Source organism: Muscardinus avellanarius, assembly GCF_963383645.1.
Source record: "Muscardinus avellanarius genome assembly, chromosome: 17".
In the NCBI taxonomy this organism is placed as follows: Eukaryota; Metazoa; Chordata; class Mammalia; order Rodentia; family Gliridae; genus Muscardinus; species Muscardinus avellanarius.
In genome coordinates this window covers 57815373-57834811 of record NC_137803.1, presented here as the reverse complement: position 1 = coordinate 57834811, position 19439 = coordinate 57815373, and the positions used below count along the sequence as shown (strand labels likewise).

Genomic DNA, 19439 nt, shown 5'->3' with positions numbered 1-19439 from the left:
GTGTGTTACCTATTTCTTCTTTGTAGTTAATCTCTTTGAGTATTTTCTCTAGCGCTGGTTTTGAAGACATAAATTCCTTCAGTTTCTGTTTGTCATGGAAGCTTCTTATTTCCCCATCTAATTTGATAGAAAGTTTTGCTGGGTAGGAAATTTTTGGCTGGAAGTTGTTTTCTTTCAGAGTTAGGAATATGTTACTCCAAGCCCTTCTGGCTCTCATGACTTGGTTTGGGAAGTCTGGAGTGATCTAATTGGTTTGCCTCTGAATGTCACTTGGCCCTTTGTTTTTGTTGCCTTTAAGATTCTCTGCTTGGCTTTCACATTAGTCATTTTGACAATTATGTGGCGTGGGGATTCTCTTCTCCGATCCTGTCTAAAGGGGGTTCTATAAGTTTCCTGGACCTGTGTAGCAACCTCTTGCTCTATGTTTGGAAAATTTTCTGCTATTACTTCCTTGAAGAGATTGTTGATCCCTTTGGTTTCACTTTCTTTTCCCTCCTCTATTCCAATTATTCTTAGGTTAGCTCTCTTAAAATGGGCCCATATTTCTTCAATGTCAGATTCCTGCTGTCAGATTTTTTTTTCTAAATTAGAAACTATGCGTTCATTGTTGGAGTGATCATCTTCTAGGAGTGAGATTCTATTCTCCATGTGGTCTAATCAGTTGTTTATACTTTGAATTGAGGCCTTTACTTCATTGATTACATCCTTTATCTCTTTTTGGCTCTCTCTGAATTCTTTTTGAAACACCTCTATTATTTCTGCAGTTATTTTCCTGATTTGATCTTCTAGAAATCTCTGATTTTCTGTTTTATCGGGTTCTGATGTTGTGGGGTTGTGGGCATTCACTGCTCCATTGTTATTTCTCTTTCCCATGAATTCGAAAGTGTGTGCCTTCTCTGGGTTCTTCCCTGGGCCACTATGACTTCGCTTAAGGTGCTCTGGATCTCGAGTCTGTGGTATCTCAGTCACTACTCCTTTACTGTGTTGTATCACAAAGTCTCAGACCCAGGGAGTTAATCGAGACTGCTTTAGACCATGGGGGGTGCCAGACTGGGCATTCTCCTGCATGGAGTTGTGACTATAATGTGATATCTCTGCCACCGCCACTCCCCCACTGGGTCAAGTCCCTGGGAGTCAGTACTGGGATTTTTCCTCTAGGGGCCGCAATTTGACTCAGTTGTTGAGTGCGCCGATGGAGCTGTAGTGGACTTGGTGAATTCGCTGCTGCCGCCCCGGTGGCAATATGGCTCCACTGCCACGCCCTCTGCCATGAGGCTGGCATATTTCTTCTCTGTTTTTGAGCTCCGCTCTGAGTCTCTGCAGGGTGCGCTGAGCCCAGCCCCTGGGAGCTTTAGACACTCCCTGCGCCGAAAAATCTGCCGAATCCCGCCCGGCTGTTCCGCAGCAGCTCACCTCGGCTCACTGTCGGCCGCTCCTCTCTGGAGCCTGGTGGGCTGTTGAGTGCATTGGTCTGGAGCCGTCCAGTGAAGTCGCCGCTGCTGCCGGCAGTATGGCGCTGCTGCCGCGTCCTCGGGCATGAGGCCAGCATATCTCCTCTCTTGCTCTGAGCTCCATTCTGAGTTCCCCTCCTCTCTGGAGCCTGGTGCTGGAAGGAAAGATGGTGTCCGCGCAGCTCCGCACCACGGCTCCAGCTGCAGCACTGCGGTCTGGTTTCTTTCTGGTGTCTCATTTTTTCAGCCCTCTTTTTCTCTGTCCCTTGTATTGACCTTTTTTGTTTCTCTGCTGATGGTGTTTTCTGGCTATGAAAGGCGCTGATTTTGTGGTAGTAGAGATTGGTTGTTAGCGGGGCTCGTAAGCCCCGCTTTTCTCCGTCGCCATCTTCCCGGAAGTCAACAACTTTTGTATTGTAGAAAACTTTGAAAAGTACCAGGTTGTCAGCCAGGCCTCAGCCGGCTCCTAAATAAAACACTTTGTTTGACTCAAAACAGTATATTCTGCCTTGGGATAAAAGCAGTCTCTTTTCGTTAAAGCTTGGGGAAGACCTGAGCTTGGAAAAGAACTCGCCATGCGTACTCACCACACAGTTCTGCAGAATGACTTCTCCTTCTGGCCCAGCTGAACATTAGGCCCAGAGTTCTTCACTCAGAACTTTCCAAGGACCTTTAGCTATTTTGCTATCACTTGAGAATATATAGGCAGAAACCTTAAGCCATGTGCTAGTCAGCTTTCTGTCACTATGATGAAATATCCGAGAAAAGCAACTTAATAAGGAAAAGGGCTTATTTATTTATTTATTTTGTGGTACTGGTGATGGAACCCAAGGGTATTCTACCTCTAAACCACACCCCCAGCCCTATTTTTTAGTCCTTTTATTTTTGAAGTAGGGTCTCACTGAGTTGCAAAGGGCCTCACTAAGTAGCTGAGGCCGTCCGCAAACCGCGATCCTCCAGTCTCCGCCTTCCGAATGCTGGGATTCCAAGTGGGCACCACCACTCCTGGGCATGGAAAGGGTTTATTTTGACTCACTGTTTCAGAGATCCTAGTTCATCATTGCTTAACTCTGTTGCTTTGGTCCTGTGCTGGGACAGTACATCACGGCAGAAGCATGTGCTAGAAGAAAGCTATTCCCTTTATGGCTGCCAGGAAGTAGTAAGAATGAAAGATAAGCAGGAGCCAAGGTTCCAATATCCTTTCAAGGGCACGCCCCCAGTGGCCTAACTTCCTCCCACGAGGCCCCGCCTCCTCGAGGCTGCCGCCTCCCAGGAGCACGTCAGCTGGGGCCCAGGCTTTTTAGCAACCAGGAAGAGCTCAAATTAGACAATTTAAGTTTATTTATTCTTCATCTGATTTTCTGTTTAGGGGATGCTCTTGACCCTCAGATGACAAAATAGAGGTGCAGACTTTCTCTGCATCCTTGATTTACTCGCCACAGCCTTACTTCTTTCAACTCTGATTAACCTGGCTGATGGCGGGCACGTTAAAATTGTCCCCACAGAATTCCCGACAGACACATGGAGATACATCCTAAAGAGTTAAGGTGGCACTAGCTTCTCTTCATGCTGGGTTCTTTCACTCACACTTCTGTTCCCATTTATGGAGTATTTACTGTGTGCTTTCAGGGATGACTTGGCGCTAAGTAAGGGGTGTAAAGGTGACTAGGAGGTAAGCCAGGCTGCACGGAATGGCCTAGAAGAAGAAACAGAAACAACTGTGTGTGTTCCGAGGAGTGTGCGTTGGGTGTTATGATAGCCCAAGATGAAATAACTGCCTCTGCCAGGGGGATCAGCAAAGGCTTCCCAAAGGAGCCAGTCCTTTGGGCATGCTTCCCTTTATGACTAACATAGATTCAAGACTAACACCAGAGAGGCACGGGGGAAAGATACATTGAGTCATATCGGAATGATGGGGAGAGGCGGTTTAAAGCGATTAGCATTGATGGTGTCCTTCCCTCATTTTACTAGATTTCCACCCTACCGTCTTTAGATTCTGGCCGTGGAGGGAGGTTTCCCTCCCAACGGAGGTGAAAGAGTTTTTCCAACAACGCATTAGAACTGTTTTTGGAGACGCTGATACATTTTCTGCCGGGAAACCCAACACAGCGCAAACAGCAGCCTCAAAGAGAGCCACGAATCCGTCTCAAGGGAAGTGCTAACCATCTCCCCCCTGTCTTGTTCTTCGTGTTCTCAGGTCTTTGCCCACCACGGGTCCGGAACTTAACGACGGGGTGCCCATGACCCCAGCAGTCGCTTCCAAACAGCAATGAAAGGGTTATCGGGCAGCCGCAGCCATCCCCACGCGATCGCCTGCGACTCGGCCTGTGACTCGCTGTCCCACCACGCTGGCCGGAAGCCGTACCTGCTGAGCCCGGTGAGGCACCACCCTGCAGACCACCCTTACTACACCCAGCGCAACTCCTTCCAGGCCGAGTGCGTGGGCCCCTTCGGCGACCCGGTGGCCAGCGGCACCTTCCCGCGCAGGCACTACACCTCGCAGCAGGAGCTGAAGGAGGAGTGCTCCCTGGTGCCCCGCGCGCTGGCCACCAAGGCCAACCGCATCCCCGCCAACCTGCTGGACCAGTTCGAGAGGCAGCTGCCCCTCAACCGGGATGGCTACCACACGCTGCAGTACAAGCGCACCGCCGTGGAGCACCGCAGCGACAGCCCCGGCCGCATCCGGCACCTGGTGCACTCGGTGCAGAAGCTCTTCACCAAGTCGCACTCCCTGGAGGGCCCGGCCAAGGGCAGCGTCAACGGAGGCAAGGCCAGCCCCGACGAGACGCAGGCCGCGCGGTGCGGCAAGCGCAGCAAGAGCAAGGAGCGGCGCGCCGAGCCCAAGGCCCGCTCCAGCGCCTCGCCCACCTCCCCCGGCTGGTGGAGCTCCGACGACAACCTCGACGGCGACATGTGTCTGTACCACGCGCCCTCGGGCGTGATGACTGTGGGCAGGTGCCCCGACCGCCCGGCCTCCCAGTACTTCATGGAGGCCTACAACACCATCAGCGAGCAGGCAGTGAAGGCCTCCCGGAGCAACAACGACGTCAAATGCTCCACCTGTGCCAACCTGCCCGTCAGCCTGGATGCCCCGCTCCTGCAGAAGAGCGCCTGGTCGTCCACGCTCACGGTGAGCCGTGCCCGCGAGGTTTACCAGAAAGCTTCGGTGAACGTGGACCAGGCCCTGGTGAAGTCCGAGTCGTGTCAGCAAGAACGCTCCCGCCAGTACCTGCAGGTACCATTTTTTTTTTTTTTTTTTGTCTAGTGATGGGCGCTTGGCGGTCATTCCTCACTCAATTATGTGGTCTTTTCTCCTGGGTACTAGTCCTGTATCTACTATGAACCGTCTATATGAGCTTGAGAAGATTATTTACCATTTCAGTGGCGAAGCCAGGGAAGTGCAAGGAAGACCACGCCACCAGCTTTATCCAGATATCTTAGGAGACTAGCTATAGTGCTTTCAGAAGCACTCCTACACAGAGGCAGGGAGCTATTCCTGTCTCGGGTTCCTCTTGTCTGAGGGATCATAAGATGAGGAGGAGGAAAAAAAGGGAGTCTAAACCCACCTATTTTCAAAAGTAAACAATGATCTTCTGAAATTTTTAAAGAGTTGAAATAGACTACTTATCTGGGACTTTTTCTTGTTGTTGTTGTGTGTTTGTCTTGGAAGGATTTTGCTTTTGTTTTTATTGTTGTTGCTGTAAAATTATGCCTGGCTGAAGATATTAATTCAGAAATATCGACCTATATCTTCGCTATTGCAATGGTCTTCGCCATCACCAAGACTTAACACATCCCCACCAACCTCCACCCCCAGGGTGATGCCCTGAGTGGGTGGAAATGGAGCACGTGGAGGGAGCTGACAAGCACAGCTGCAGAGGCCCAGGACAACAGAGAAGAGGAGGACAGGGGGGAGCATCAGTTCAATAAAATGCAATTAGTGTCAGTGAGTCCATCCCACACACATACAGACCCAGGCAGGCTGCTCTTCCCCTTCCACGCTCCCTTTGTTTTTCTCTTGTGCTTCCAGCTCACTTAAACCAGATTCCACCTGGATAAAAATGTTGGGAGGCTGGTGTGGGGATATTTTTCTTTTCTCCTTTCTTCCCTCGGTATTGTAATTTTTCCTAAGAAATGTTTTCAAAGTATCTTTTTTTCTTTATTCTTTCCTGCTACCCCATCTTTAAAACATAAAAAGAGTGTTTCTCCTAGACCATAAAAGTATGGCATAGTTGTTTTCACTTCCATTTGGGAAGAAATGCAAAGAAAAATTCTTTCACCGAGAGGTCCATTTCTTTGCCATCTCTGAATACCTCCCAACAAATATGGCTCCTTTGAAAGTGCCACTCCAGGCCATGAGGTTGTGCCAGGCTGACCGTTCCTGGGTGATGACAGTACCAGACAGGGCTCGTGACCAAAGTTCAGAAGAAGACACCAGCTTCCTATCTAATTTTTCCTTTTATACCTTTCTGAAGTCAAAAGCTCAAGTAATGGTGAAAAGTGGAAGGAAAAGTCAGTAGTTTTTGCAAAGATACAATTATATGTTCAGTGTTTCCTGCAGAAGGTTGAGTTGCCTAATTTACTAGAAGACTGTCACGTGCATTAATAAGTCATCAAGAGCTATTAACAATAGTTTGTAAATTATTTAATCCATGTAGAATAAAGTAGACTCACAGGAAGGCAAAGGCTGGGTGGGTTAAATTATTAGCATATGGCAGAAGTGGAGAGGAAACCAAGTTTCTTACACATAGAAATGATCATGGTGAGGGCTGCCACTAAACACACACATAAATCTTCTCCATTGAAAGTCGATACTCTACTGAAAATAAACACAGTCATGAAAGTAAAGTATTTCAATAGTTTGGTTTGGGTACTGAGGGATTGAATGAGGGGCATTCTGTTTCTGAGTTATACTCCAGCCCTTTTTTATTTTATTTTTTATTTGGAAACAGGGTTTTTCTAAGTGACTAAAGATCTTGCTAAATTGCCAAGACGAGCCTTGAAACTGTGATCTTACTGCTGTCTCAGCCTCCCAGGTACTGGGATCACAGATGTGCAACACCATGCCTGGCTAAAAGTATATTATTTTGATTTTAAAAAAATACTTGTTTTGAAGAAAAGAGGGAAGGAGTTAGCTCTATAATGAGTCACATAATGTTTGTGAAAATTTTATGACTAGTGGCAAAAGCAAAACAATTTTTTAAAGAACTGTACTTTGATAAATTGGGGTGAGATTAGATTGAAAAATGACAAGCCTCCGATTAAAGGATGCTGTGCATTACCTGACTTTGTAGGTAATGAAGCTTTCTCATTATGCTTTCATAAGGGCCTCTGTTCTTTCAACTGGAACTTATTTTTCTTTTCTTTCTGTACCTTTTGAAGTCAAAATCTCAAATAGCGATGAAAAGTGGAAGAATGAGGAAAAAAGGAAGGAAAGAAATATTCATTGAAAACCTGCTATGTACAAGGTGCTGTGGGAAACATCTTCACATTTGTTATCTCCTTCCATCTTTATAGGGGGTACCTGAGAGCTAGGCACAAGAATTCGGTTTTCACAAGAGAGGAAACTGAGGCTTAAAAATATCAAGTGCTCTGAAGCCCCAGGACCTGGACATTATAAAACTATGATTTAATGATTTAGACTTAGATCTGTTTGATGCCAAAGACAAAGGTGAGCAAGGAGAAAAAAATATTTGAAATAAACAGAATATTACTAAAGTAAAATGAGAATGAAATCTTCGTGTGTGTGTGTGTGTGTGTGTGTGTGTGTGTGTGTGTGTGTGTTACTGGGACTTGAACCTGGGGGCAATCTACCTCCGAGTTACACCCCCAGCCCTATTTTATTTTCATTGTTAATTTGAAACAGGGGCTCACTAGGTTGCTGTAGCCTTGCTACATTCTTAGGCTGTCTTTGAACCTATGACCCTTCTATCTCAGTCCCCCAAGTCCTAGGATTACAAGTATGTGCCACCACACCTGGCTGAGAATGCAATATTTAACTATGAAATTTAGTATATTAGTATTATTGAATTTCCTAAATATTTGAACACTCTATTTTCAAATTATTTACATTCATTAAGACAGATTCTTGAGCCAGGCGTGGTGGCGCACGCTTGTAATCCCAGCATTCGGGAGGCTGAGACCGGAGGATCACAGTTCACAGACAGCCTCAGTTACTTAGTGAGGCACTCCGCAACTTAGTGAGACCCAGTTTCAAATTAAAGAATTAAAAAAAAAAAAACTAGGGCAGGGGGTATAGCTCGGAGGTCAAATGCTCCCGGGTTCCATCCCCAGACACCCCCCACCCCCAAAAAAAGACAGATTCTTTAAATAAAGTATTTGAAAAAAGGTATAAGGAAAAAATAAAGTTGCCCAACTAGAGAAATAAATAATTCCAATCAATCGTATGCCTTCCTCAGCCCCATTTTTCTTCCCTTCCTCCCCAGAGTAATAGCTAATCTGCCTCTCATACCTGAAACACCTTTGATTGTATCCCAAAAGTACTGAAAGGTTGAAAAATCAATATTTTCTGTTGGGCAATAATTAGCCCCGAACCATGTTAGTGCAACATTTTAAATACAAACTGAATTCTCAGTTCACACCTTATTTAACAAATATTGACATTTATTGAGTTCTTATTCTATGTAAGACTTTCAATATAATTCTCTATTTTGATGTAAGGAGATAGAACTGCGCTCCTTCTGCGCTGGGTGCTGAGCTTAAGGAATACCTCTGCAGAACCAGGAACAGAGCTGGGGATTCACAGAGGCAGGAAAAAAAAAATCCTGAGATTCCATTTCAGCTTTTTTCTTACTTCGGGAAAGGGAAAGATGATCTGCCATCCCGCCTCATCTCAAAAATAGGTTCATCCAGCCCCATTCGACTCCTGTGCAGTAATTTCATTTATAAAATTGACAGACTCTAATCTGAAGAAACAGAGAGGGATTTCGTTGTTTTTTTTTTTCAGTAATCTCTCCTTAATTGTGAACTAATATTGAAGCTGGACTTACGATTGTGTTTAACATCAAGATCCCAAGGTTTAGTTCGCAGACACAGCACTGTTGAACAAGTTCTACCGAAGTTTTAGCCCATATTTGCCACTAACTGGTAATATGGCCTCGTTCTTTTGGCTCTCTGAGTCTCTTTCTCCTGCTATAAAAGGAGGAATTTGTTCTAAAAGGCTGTGATCTCGGTCCACATTTTTAAACACGTTAAGTTATATATGCTAGAGCACGAATTAGAGGAATTGTCAAGAGTTGGGAGGCCTGAGACTCATTTCATAAATGCCTACTTAATATAGATGGTTTTAAAACATTATCTAATTTGCTTTTTTAAAACTCTAGAGGTATTTTACAGATGTAGAAACTTAAATTTATCAAATTAGGTTAAGTAGCTTGCCCAAGGGCACACAGCTAGTACTCAGCAACATCGTGGGTCAAAAGGGACCCACCTGCCTGCTGAGTCTGGAGTTTCTTCCACTGATCACGCTTGAGCTCTGCTCTCTCCATAGGCGAAGCAGAGAGAGGAAGCAACACATAGATGCCATTCAGTCCTCACAACAGCTTTGCCAAGTATTACTGTCCACTTTACTTTATACACAAAACGGAGACCCCCTAGGATTACCAACCTTGTAATATCTTCCAATCCATGAAAACAGAGTAAGTAGGAGAGCTAACAGTTGACTCCAAATCTGTCCAATTCCATAATATGTTCGGCAGTGGAAATAAATGCAGGCTTATTCTAATATTTCTTTTATTCTGTAGCAAAATGTATGGGTGCGTTTGACCTTGTGTGTGTGTGTGTGTGTGTGCGGGCCATCAAGAAGGCGCAGGTATGGAATAAGACTGACAATGGAATGCCCATGTCCCTAATTTGATGCAAAACTGAATTGAATAAAGGCTAAATTAATATTCACCAATAATAGAATATAAATACTGGCAACTTTCTGATTCTAGATTTGTAGAATAGTGACTTAGCGTTAACTTAATGTAGACCACTACTGTGATTCTGTAGAAAATAAGAAGTCTGTGATAGGTGTTTAGCCTGTTCCCAACACTAACTTAGAAATTAAATCCAATAGCTTGGAATCATTGCACATTCCAATCAATACAGTCGATTGGTGATATGTGCTCCCTCACAAGCTGTTTGTAGTTAATTTTAAAAGAGACTCACTTTTTCCCCAATATTGTTATTTTTAAATGTCAAGAATCAGATGTCTGCTGTTTAGAACTATTGTACCGCTGCCAGTGACTGTCTGTATTAGGGTTTGGAGCAGGAACATGGATTTGAAGACATTAAAACTGTTTAATTCTCAGTTGAGATGTGGCTGGCTTTTATACATTTGGAATAAAACATTTATGGCACATCTCAGGGTAAGTGCTAATAGTCAAATAAATAAAATAGGTGGGGGTGGGTGCTGCTGATTTGCTTTTGCTTTTAAAAAGCAGAATTCAGTTCTGTTTGTGCCTCTTTGTATAAATGTTGTGTGCTGAGTGACTGGCATATAAAGCCTTTCAGAAGAGCAAGATTTTAGATTTCCAACTGTTAACCTAGAAGAAAAAAAGAAAATCCCTTCGGATGGTGTATTTTACGTTCATCCAGCAGCAGAAACAGGAAAAGGGAAACCAAACGCTCTCCTCTCCGGTAGAAGTAGAGAGAGAGACACGGAGAGAGAGCAGAGAGAGAGCAAGACAGAGACAGAGAAAGGCAGCGCTCTCCGAGATGAAATTTTAATAGAGCAAAATGATCGACCTGTTTAAGGCTGAGTGGGTTTCTTCAGTTTGTGTGCAAGTTTCAAGAAACGGAAGGACTGACCAGGTTTGGGTATAACTCTTTTTTTTTTACTTTGTATTTGAAGAGTATGTGCTGTTGGTCGGGGTCGTTTTGAGGCAGGAAGGGGGGATAGTTTATATTATTTTCTCGGTTTCTGTCTTCTCTAAATAATGGCTAGAAAGACCGAAAGGGCTAGCAAACGAATGTCTGTGCAGAGGATAAGAAAAGAAGGAGAGACCTACAAATTCGTGTCTTTACAGAGGCTTCATAAAATCACTAATTGACATGATATAAAGTGTTGTGTGCTGAGAACAGGCATGATATGGTAGTGATTAAAATGTCATTGGCTGTTTTCCTGGACAAAAATCTAAGGACTTAGTGTTTCTTTGCAAAATTTAAATTTCTGGGTAGCTGGGATTTGGGAAGTTCCTCTTTTTTTCTTTGTCTGTTGTTTAAATAAAAGCTCACAAAAGACCACTTAGGAAGCACTCACAGCAAACAGGAAACCGGGGATTTTTTTTTTTTTTAAGTTATTTTTCAAACCTGTTTCAAGATTATTTCAGCCTTTGCCGTGTGAGAGTTTTCTTTCTCCGGCTGAGTTTTTCCTTCCTCTTGTCTTAGAGTAATTTTAATTATACTAATTTCTTTTAAACTACTTTACCTGAAATTTATGAAAGTGTTAATTCTGCTAATGACTAGGCTTCTGCAGTTTCCTTGCTACCTTTATCTAACACCACATCAACCACCTTAACTGATGACTTTATTTTGAATTTAAATGACTTTATTTAGCCTTAATAAAGCAGCTAAAGGATGCCAAGTTTCCTTGAATGTATCTTCTGTTCGGCTCGTACAATTTTCTGTTTTTCGCCGGTCTTATAAGAGATGCCTCTTCACTGATTCAAAACTGAGGTTACTTCTCCCTGGTGCTGACTTAGAATGTGGAATCAGTGATCAGCTTAGAATGTGGAATCAGTGAATGCTGGTAATCCTCTGTGTGTTTTCTGCTCTGATTCTCTATAATTGTCTCTAATGCCCATATCCAGTTAATAATAAGGAGAAAAAGACAATTGGTGAAATGTTATGAGAAATCAGGGATCCAGAAGGACTCGGTAGTAGTAAAGATCAAAAATTAATAAGAAAGTCTTCTTGGAAGTTGTTAAAGAAATTTTATTATTCTTGGTCAGCAATTTCATTGGACTAAAGACATTTTTAGCAACACCAAAGGCACTCACCTATAGCCAGAGGCTTCTGTGTGTAACATATAGTTGCTGATCTCACAGAATTTCGGTATACAAATTGAAGAACTGACATTGGGTAACAAAGAAAAATTAGCCTTGGACCTCTTGGTAGCCGGTTAGCTTGCTTTCTCCGGTCTCCATTCTCCTTAGAGGAGAATTTGCTTTACTGAGAATTAATACAGTAACTCAAAGTAATCCTGAAGAGGAAGATGTATCCACAGTCTCTTGCCCACCTGAGGCCAGGGCACTGTGAGATTTTCCACAGTGACTTGTGAATGGTAGAGCACGTGGGTCTCTTGTTTGGGGCTTTGAGGGGTCAGTGAAAAACTATGCGATATTGCTAAGCTGACCTTGATTTATACTTGGGTTCTGCTTTTCACATTTTGGTTTTAGATTCAAAAGTGACAGTCTCTTTCCGTGGAATATTTTGAACTTAGAGTTCAGTGAAATAAATCTTTCACTTAATTAAATTTAATATCATCTTTCTCATAAAAAATGGTCCATGACCATAGAAGTTATTGATGCAGGGTTGAATCGTGTGGAATTGCCCTATAGACAGGTATAGAAAATTGAAGTCTGAAATTTTATGTCATTCAAAGTATAGTACCTTATAAGAGACATTTTCTGTCATTGGCCAGGGAAGTTTAGTAGAGAAAAAGAAAGATCTGCCTTTTCAGGTAAAACCAGGTCACTATTAATAAAAATATGTGACTTCATTATGATTTGTATTACTCATCTGAAAATGCGAGCCCACACTTTTACCCTTAGATAAAAATACACACGTCCGTGACTCGACTTCCAGGCCTCATTATCTAAAGACCACCTAGCCTGCCCCCTCCCAGCCCCAGGCAGGCAAGTAACTGCCATTCGGAACACAGTATAGGGCAGAGATTTTTTTCAACTATTTTAGTAAATACATATTTAAGAGTTTTTCTAAATTCTCAGACTAAACCCACAGTTGGGAAGTACACTAATTTTTTTTTCAGTGAATGATTCCCAGTAGGAATGATTTCTAAGCCAGTCTATTCTCCAACCAAGTCCTCTCTGCTTGTCATTGAAAGATGGTGGTAGAAAGAATGCTTTGATCATTTATATGCAATGGACTGAGGTAAAGGCAAGGAATGGCCTGTCATCTGCTCCTCTTGCTACTTTTAACCAACCGCTTGTTTCTACTGTTTATAATTCTTTTGTGATATAGAGAACACTCATATGACAAAAGAAAAAGAACTTAATGCTTCTCTGATCTTTTAAATGTAAGAATATATAGACCATCACTTAAGACTTTTTTTAATTTGCAAAAGTTTAGCAGTATCCCCTTATTTTTCCCTTTCTTTTTCTGCCCTTTCTTTCCTTCCTTCCTTCTTTCTTTCTTGTGCTCCTAAGGATTAAGCCCATGGATGCTCTTCCACTGAGTTACGTCAGTCCTTTTTTTATTTTTAATTTTGAGATAGGATGTCACTAAGTTCCCAAGGCTGACCTCAAACCTGTGATGCTACTGGCTTGGCCTCCATGTGCTGGGCTTACAGGTGCGCACCCTTCGCCCTTACTTTCATATCTCAGCTAATGAGACTTCTTTTGTGTGTATGTGTGGTACTGGGGATGGAACCCAGAGACATTCTACCTCCGAGCTACACCCCCAGCCCTATTTGCTATTCTTTATTTTGAAACAGGGTCTCACCAAGTTGCGGAGAGCCTCACCAAATAGCCGAGGCTGACCGCAAACCTCCATCCTCCTGTCTCAGCCTCCCAAGTGCTGGGATTACAAGTGTGAGCCACCACACCGGCAGATAAAGAGACTTCTAGCTATATTTACAAACTGAGTTCTTTACATGGGTTTGGTCTTGTGGGGTATGTTCTAGGTTATTCATTTCTAGTCATTGTTTCACAAAAACAATAAACTTATCACCAAAAAGAAATAAGCTTGTGATGTTTAAAGACCTGTATACGAAGTTTAATGATGTGGAGTTGGGATTGCTTTATGTCATATGCAGCTGTATGGGGCCACATATATGCACTTTACAGGATATAAGTTATTATATCAAAATCAATTCTATACATACTTGCTATGAAACATCATAAAATAAAATTAAGAAAACAAGTTTTGGCGCTGTTGCACCAAAGAAAATTAAATAAATAAATTTAATCAAAGATACACAAACCTCTTATGAAAACTATGAATTTTGTTAAAATTAAAGAAGACCTAAATAAGTCAGACATGGTAGCGCACGCTTGTAATCCCAGCATTTGGGAGGCTGAGACAGGAGGCTCGTGGTTCAAGGACAGCCCCAGCTACTTAGTGAGGCCCTTCGCAACTCAGTGAGACCCTGTTTCAAAATAAAGAATAAAACATAGGGCTGGGGTGTAACTCTAAGGTAGAATGCACCTGGGTTCTATGCCTAGTACCACACACAATAAAAAAGACGGCCTAAATAAAGAAAAAGACTTGCTGTTGCCAGGCACTGTGCACCTTTCCCTCTAAAATATACATCTATACGTTTACTGCCTTTGCTATGATTGATGAAATCAGAGCCATTTTAAATGTGTCATTTCACAAAGCCCATAACATGGGGAGGCAGATTTTTCATAGAACTCAGTACAAAACATATCACCCTGCTCTCTCAGCTACATATTGAACTTTACCTCAGACCATTAGTGGAGACTACCAGGGATATCCTGCTTCCCCGGTGTGAGGGTAAAGCAGGTTTTAGCCCCTTTAATAAAAGAGACATCCAGCAACCATAAAAGGAAATGACTTATGCTCCTCCTCTTTTTCAAACCACAGTTTAATATATACTTGCAGGACTGTTAGCTGCTCCCTGGCTTAACTTGCTAAGACTCTAAAATCTTAAGGTATATAATTAAAGTCTAGGTTTTCCTTTTTTCTTTTAAAAACGTGATTTTTAGAATAACAGAGCCTTCTCCTTGGAAGGTCATCTATAGCCCTTCCCATTCACAATCTTCTTCCTGCAATGTGGACACTGTACCTGCTTATTTTCCATCTCATAATCATCTTATAAAAGAACGCTTTAAAATTATTCTTTAAATGATAAAAACAAACTGTGAAGAAATACCTTTGCAAGATCAGTAAACTCAGTAGAGACCAGAACTAATGGGCTCACTGCCTGGCTCCCCCTGATGTCCCACGCGGTCCAGGAAAACCTTTAGGACTCGTTTCAGAGCCCAGCTCATCCATTCCTACACATTCTTTTGAGGCAGTGAGGTCAAGGCCCAGGAAGTAAATAACTTACCTGAGAGACTTAAAGAATATCTGTGGTTCAGAATAGATGAGGACAGCTGTTGACTGCATAATTACCTGCACTTTCTAATTCTATGATCACAAAGGGCACAGTAGCATTAACCCTTCCTGCATCACAGTGGTTTCATATGAGTAAATTATGTTCCGTGGAGTAGAACAGATTCACATTGGATATGAGATCTTCGGGCCCTGCACGCAGAGCCCAGGGTCTAGGTTTTGAAGGCAGCATGCGTCCCTCCAGCACCTTCTATTTTCTTGGTAATCAGCATTCCTCATCTCACTCTCCTAGCTATAACAAAGCTACAAGTATATTTTCAAGGGCATGTATGTATTATATTTAATATATATTTTACCACATCATATATAATATATATTAAATATACAATAAAAGTAAACCCTGAGGAAATACCGAGACAAGATTAATAATCTCAGTAGAGACCAGGACAGTCTAATATATATACTAATAATATATACTAATGGCTCACTGTCCATTAGTATATATATTATATGTATGATGTGACATATATAAATATATACACACATATGCCATGACACATATCAGAGTATATACTGAGACAATGAGACCAAATATTAAATTGAGGCAACTCCAGAGAATCTGAGAGGAATACTGCAAAGGGAACACCAAGGTTACAGGCCGATCTGTTGGTCATTATATCCAAAAATAAGAAAGGAGTGATCGGTGGAAAGACCACTAAAGTTGGAAAGACCTAAAGTTGAGAATTCTACCTCAGACATGGTAAGGTGGCATTAATACAGACAGACACAAGCATGCTCACATGTACAGAGTCATGCATATGGATGGTCATACTAACTGAATGGCTGTCTTGACTAGGGATATAAATGTTTTTAACTTTGTCTACATAAAACTCATCCTAAGGGTGTCTATAAAGTGAAGATTCCCGGCATCAACCCAGGAGACTCTCATCCCGTACATCTGTGCTGATTCTCCCAGAGATCAATCCACGAACCACATTTCGAAGTAACCCAATTCTAGGAAATTATAGGCTTCGTTTTGCATTGATAACTGTAGGGGGCAGTAGAGTCTAATTGGTAGACACACGGGCCTTCGGATGATTTGCTGTGAGCGTTAACAGTGATGCTGACTCTTTTCTACATGACTCTGGCTTTCTCCGTTCTCCTATCTCTTTATCTTTAAAATGGGCATGATGTTACGGCTGTGTTTGTTTCAGGCCTCGAAGAAAAAAAACTTGATGTTCAAATTTGGGAAATTAAAAATAGAGTGTGAAACTGTTTTAAAATTATAAGTTGTCAGCTGTTTAGCTGTTTATCTCTTCTTTGTGCATTTCATGTACCCTACCGCTTTGTCCTTTATATTTTACTTGATCTAATTTTCATCAGAGCAGGATTAAGGATGAAGATACCCAATTCTGGGGTCCAGAAAAGCCCTCTCCCAACGTAGGATGACTATAGCTCTAGTCACAGAGCAAATAGAAGACTCTTCACCTCGTGGACCAACTGAACACATAAAGCTTTTGTCTTCAGGTGGGAAGGACCGAGTTGATCCTGAATACCTCAGCATCAGTAGATCGAGTGGCTCGATACACGCTGATAGATACACTTCTTTTGGCTGCTTCAAGCTTTAGTTTGTTCATACTGTTCCTGTTTTTTGCTTTTATACCTTAAGTGTATCTACATCCCACTGGCTGATTCCAGGCAGCGCTGGTAAATCAGCAAGACGAGTTTAATCAACAATGCCTGTGGGACTTGTCTGCAAGCGAACTCCACCTGTCCTTCACTACGTCCTTTATTGGCTTAACCAGGCTCTCCAAGAAGCATTTCCTCCATGCTAACTGAGCAGGTATGAGCTCTGCCATTAGAGACGGAAGGTGGACACTGGGCCCTTGGCCAGCACTCTTGAGCCATCCTCCCCAGTGAATCCTTCCCATTCTCCGAAGCCAGGTACATCTTTCTCACCAAGTTTTTTGTTGTTGTTGTTTTTGGTTGTTTTTTGTGTATGTGGTACTGGGGGTGAAACTCAGAGGCTTTCTACCTCCGGGCTACACTCCCAGACCTTTTTTTATATTTTATTTGGAAACAGGGTCTCACTAAGTTGCCGAGAGCCTCACTAAGTAGCTGAGGCTGGCTTCGAACCCGTGTGATCCTCCTGTCTCAGCCCCCCAAGCGCGGGGATTACAAGCGTGCGCCACCACGCCCGGCTATCTCATCAAGTTTTAGAAGTTCCAAATAACGAGTGAACGCTGAAGCCAGCTCCCCACACAGGACCTCTTCACCACAAATGCAACAGAAGCTCAGGCCTGGCAGTCTCCAGACGTCCCACGTCAACTACTTTCCACCGCCACCCAGACGAAGAAAACAAAACCCATCCACGTTCAGAGGAAGGGCAGATCACGTTTCACAACACTCCTTTTGAAACGGGAACGCTTGAGTGAATGATCTTGCTATTTTTAGTTATAAATAGAAATGAGTGATGAGAAGGAATCCCCCGTGAGCCCAGCAGGACCCTGTTGGGTCACCGAGGACCCACGTCTATATTTAGATGGCCACCTGCTCGCCCTGTTGGCCTACGGCGTCCATCTGGTATCTCCTTCGGGGATAAATAGGATGCAGAGAAGCTTTTTGATGGGACCCATCCCTTTAAAGTTCTTCCAGGGATCTCAACTTCTTGCAATCCTTGAAGAACTCGTGTCTTTTTTTTTTTTTTTTTCCTCCTCTCCTTAACTAGAAGTTTAACTGGTTCCTCTGTAACTCCCGAGTGTCAGGGAAAGTAACTGTCATTTGTTTGCAAAGAAACCTGAGCTTTCTGAAAATGACTCCCCTGCACTATCGTTCCCCCATAACACTCCTCCAGCCTTCAACTCGATTTTAGATAATTTCCTGTTCTCCCACCTCTTGGAAGTGTTCCACGGCACGCTGAGCAGACACTTTTAGTCAAAAATGCCTATAAATAGCTGGTTTTCCTGCCTGCTGCCTTCTCTCTAAGGCTTTTGCAAAGGAGGTGAAACAAATCCGCCAGAGACGAGAGTTCTCTGTAAGGGGTGTGCGGTGAGGCTTATGAAAAATCAGATCCATAGGCCGAAAATTGTGGTGTAGGTCGCGTGCCATATTCAACTTGCGCAGTCGCTACATGGAAAAAGAAACATCTGAGTTCGTGCTTGGTGATCTGAACTGAGCAGTCAATCAGAAATGTCTCATGAACGTGCTTTAAAAATACACTAACTCTTCAGGCTGCATTTCTCTCTAAACTTTTTTTAGACGCATTATAATTATAATAACAGCAGGATTTGGTGTTACGTATTTGGATTTAACATAGCATGATTCATTCCCCCGGAAATGAACTTATTCCCCCTGGGAAAGAAAATCCCCAAACCAACTAGTATTTATTAGATTCCATTTGTAGATTTAGATTACCAATTCCTGTAGGTATTTCATGATGGGAAATTTAAAGTTATTTCCCATTTCTCTTCTTGTTCTTCTTTTATGTGCGTGTGCGTGCGTGCGTGTGCGTGTGTGTGTGTGTGTGTGTGTGTGTGTGTGTGTGTGTGTGTGTGAGATCCTGGGGATTGAACCCCTGAGATATACTCCAACCTTAGTTTTTATCTTTGAAGCACGGCCTTGCTAAATTGCTGAGGCTGGCCTCAAACCTACGATCCTCCTGTCTCGGCTTCCCAAGCACTAGGATTACAGATGTGCATCACCTTGCCGGCTCTCATTTCTCTTCTAAACTGCCCTTGCTCAGAAGGCTTTTAGGGACTGATTGCTTTTTCTCTTGTCTCCATTGCCCCACCCTCGAGCATCCCCACCAGGCCTCCTAGGGTGGGATTGTGGAACTCCCTGGATGACCGGACCTATGTTCGAAGAGACCTTAGTATCTTCCTTCGTTGACCTTACAAAAACAAACCTTAGAAATCAGATGCGCGGGGTTATTTATCCTCCTCCCCAGCTCCCACCGCTCCATCTCCACAAGGATACTTTCCCCTTCCCCTCTCTTCATCTCCGCTCTTCCTTCTCCTTAATTTTAGATGGCTCTTTCATGACACAATTTGGAATGGAAGACAAATTTAAAACTGTCTATTTACAGGCGAGGAAAAAGATGCCCGGAGAGGTGAGCTGTTGTTCCCACGGCCCCTCGCCGCGGGGTCTCCCAAGTCCTCTAATCCCAGGCGCGTTCTTCAGCGGGCGATGGCGGCCGATTTGCCTCCGGCTCCACCTCCTGCCTTCTCCACTCTAGTCACGGGGCTAATTCGGTTGTGGACTGTGCACATCTACTGGTAAATTTCTAAAGTGTGCGTCTCCTTGTGCTTTTCTTCTTTATTAGCCCCGGAGAACTTGAATAATCCCTAGAATCCGGAACAACCCAAGACATCCCCAGACCAGTGCTTTTGATACGTTTTGACCATAGAATTCCGTGCTCAGATAATGCAGAGTATTTAAAACAGAGCTGTGTCCACTGATTCAAACACACGAGGCTCAGCATTCACATCCCGTGGGCTCCTGCCCCACCCTGGACCCAAGTTTGGCAATTTGAACATTACTGCCCATTTCCTCCCCATTACATCATCTGAACCATTTTAGAAAGAATTTAGGCTGGGCGTGGTGGCGCACGTTTGTAATCCCCGCGGCGCTTGAGAGGCTGAGACAGGAGGATCGCACGGGTTCGAAGCCAGCCTCAGCTACTTAGTGAGGCTCTCGGCAACTTAGTGAGACCCTGTTTCCAAATAA

General features: G+C 43.4%; 1 protein-coding gene across 16 annotated transcripts in view; it reads left to right on the top strand.

The window, feature by feature from the left end:
- Nucleotides 1–3720: 3720 nt before the first annotated feature.
- DLGAP1 (DLG associated protein 1) overlaps nt 3721–19439 on the top strand; it is a gene marked incomplete at both ends in the record, with an annotated part of 318043 nt that continues 302324 nt past the window's right edge. For 5 of the 16 annotated variants that reach the window (XM_080714553.1, XM_080714562.1, XM_080714559.1 and 2 more), the window contains one exon: nt 9731–9823. In XM_080714553.1, coding sequence (XP_080570679.1) covers nt 9731–9823 — 93 coding nt within the window. Of the gene's footprint in view, nt 4687–9730; nt 9824–10193; nt 10275–19439 lie in introns of those variants that run through there. The other 11 variants (XM_080714547.1, XM_080714561.1, XM_080714558.1 and 8 more) reach the window with 3 other exon arrangements.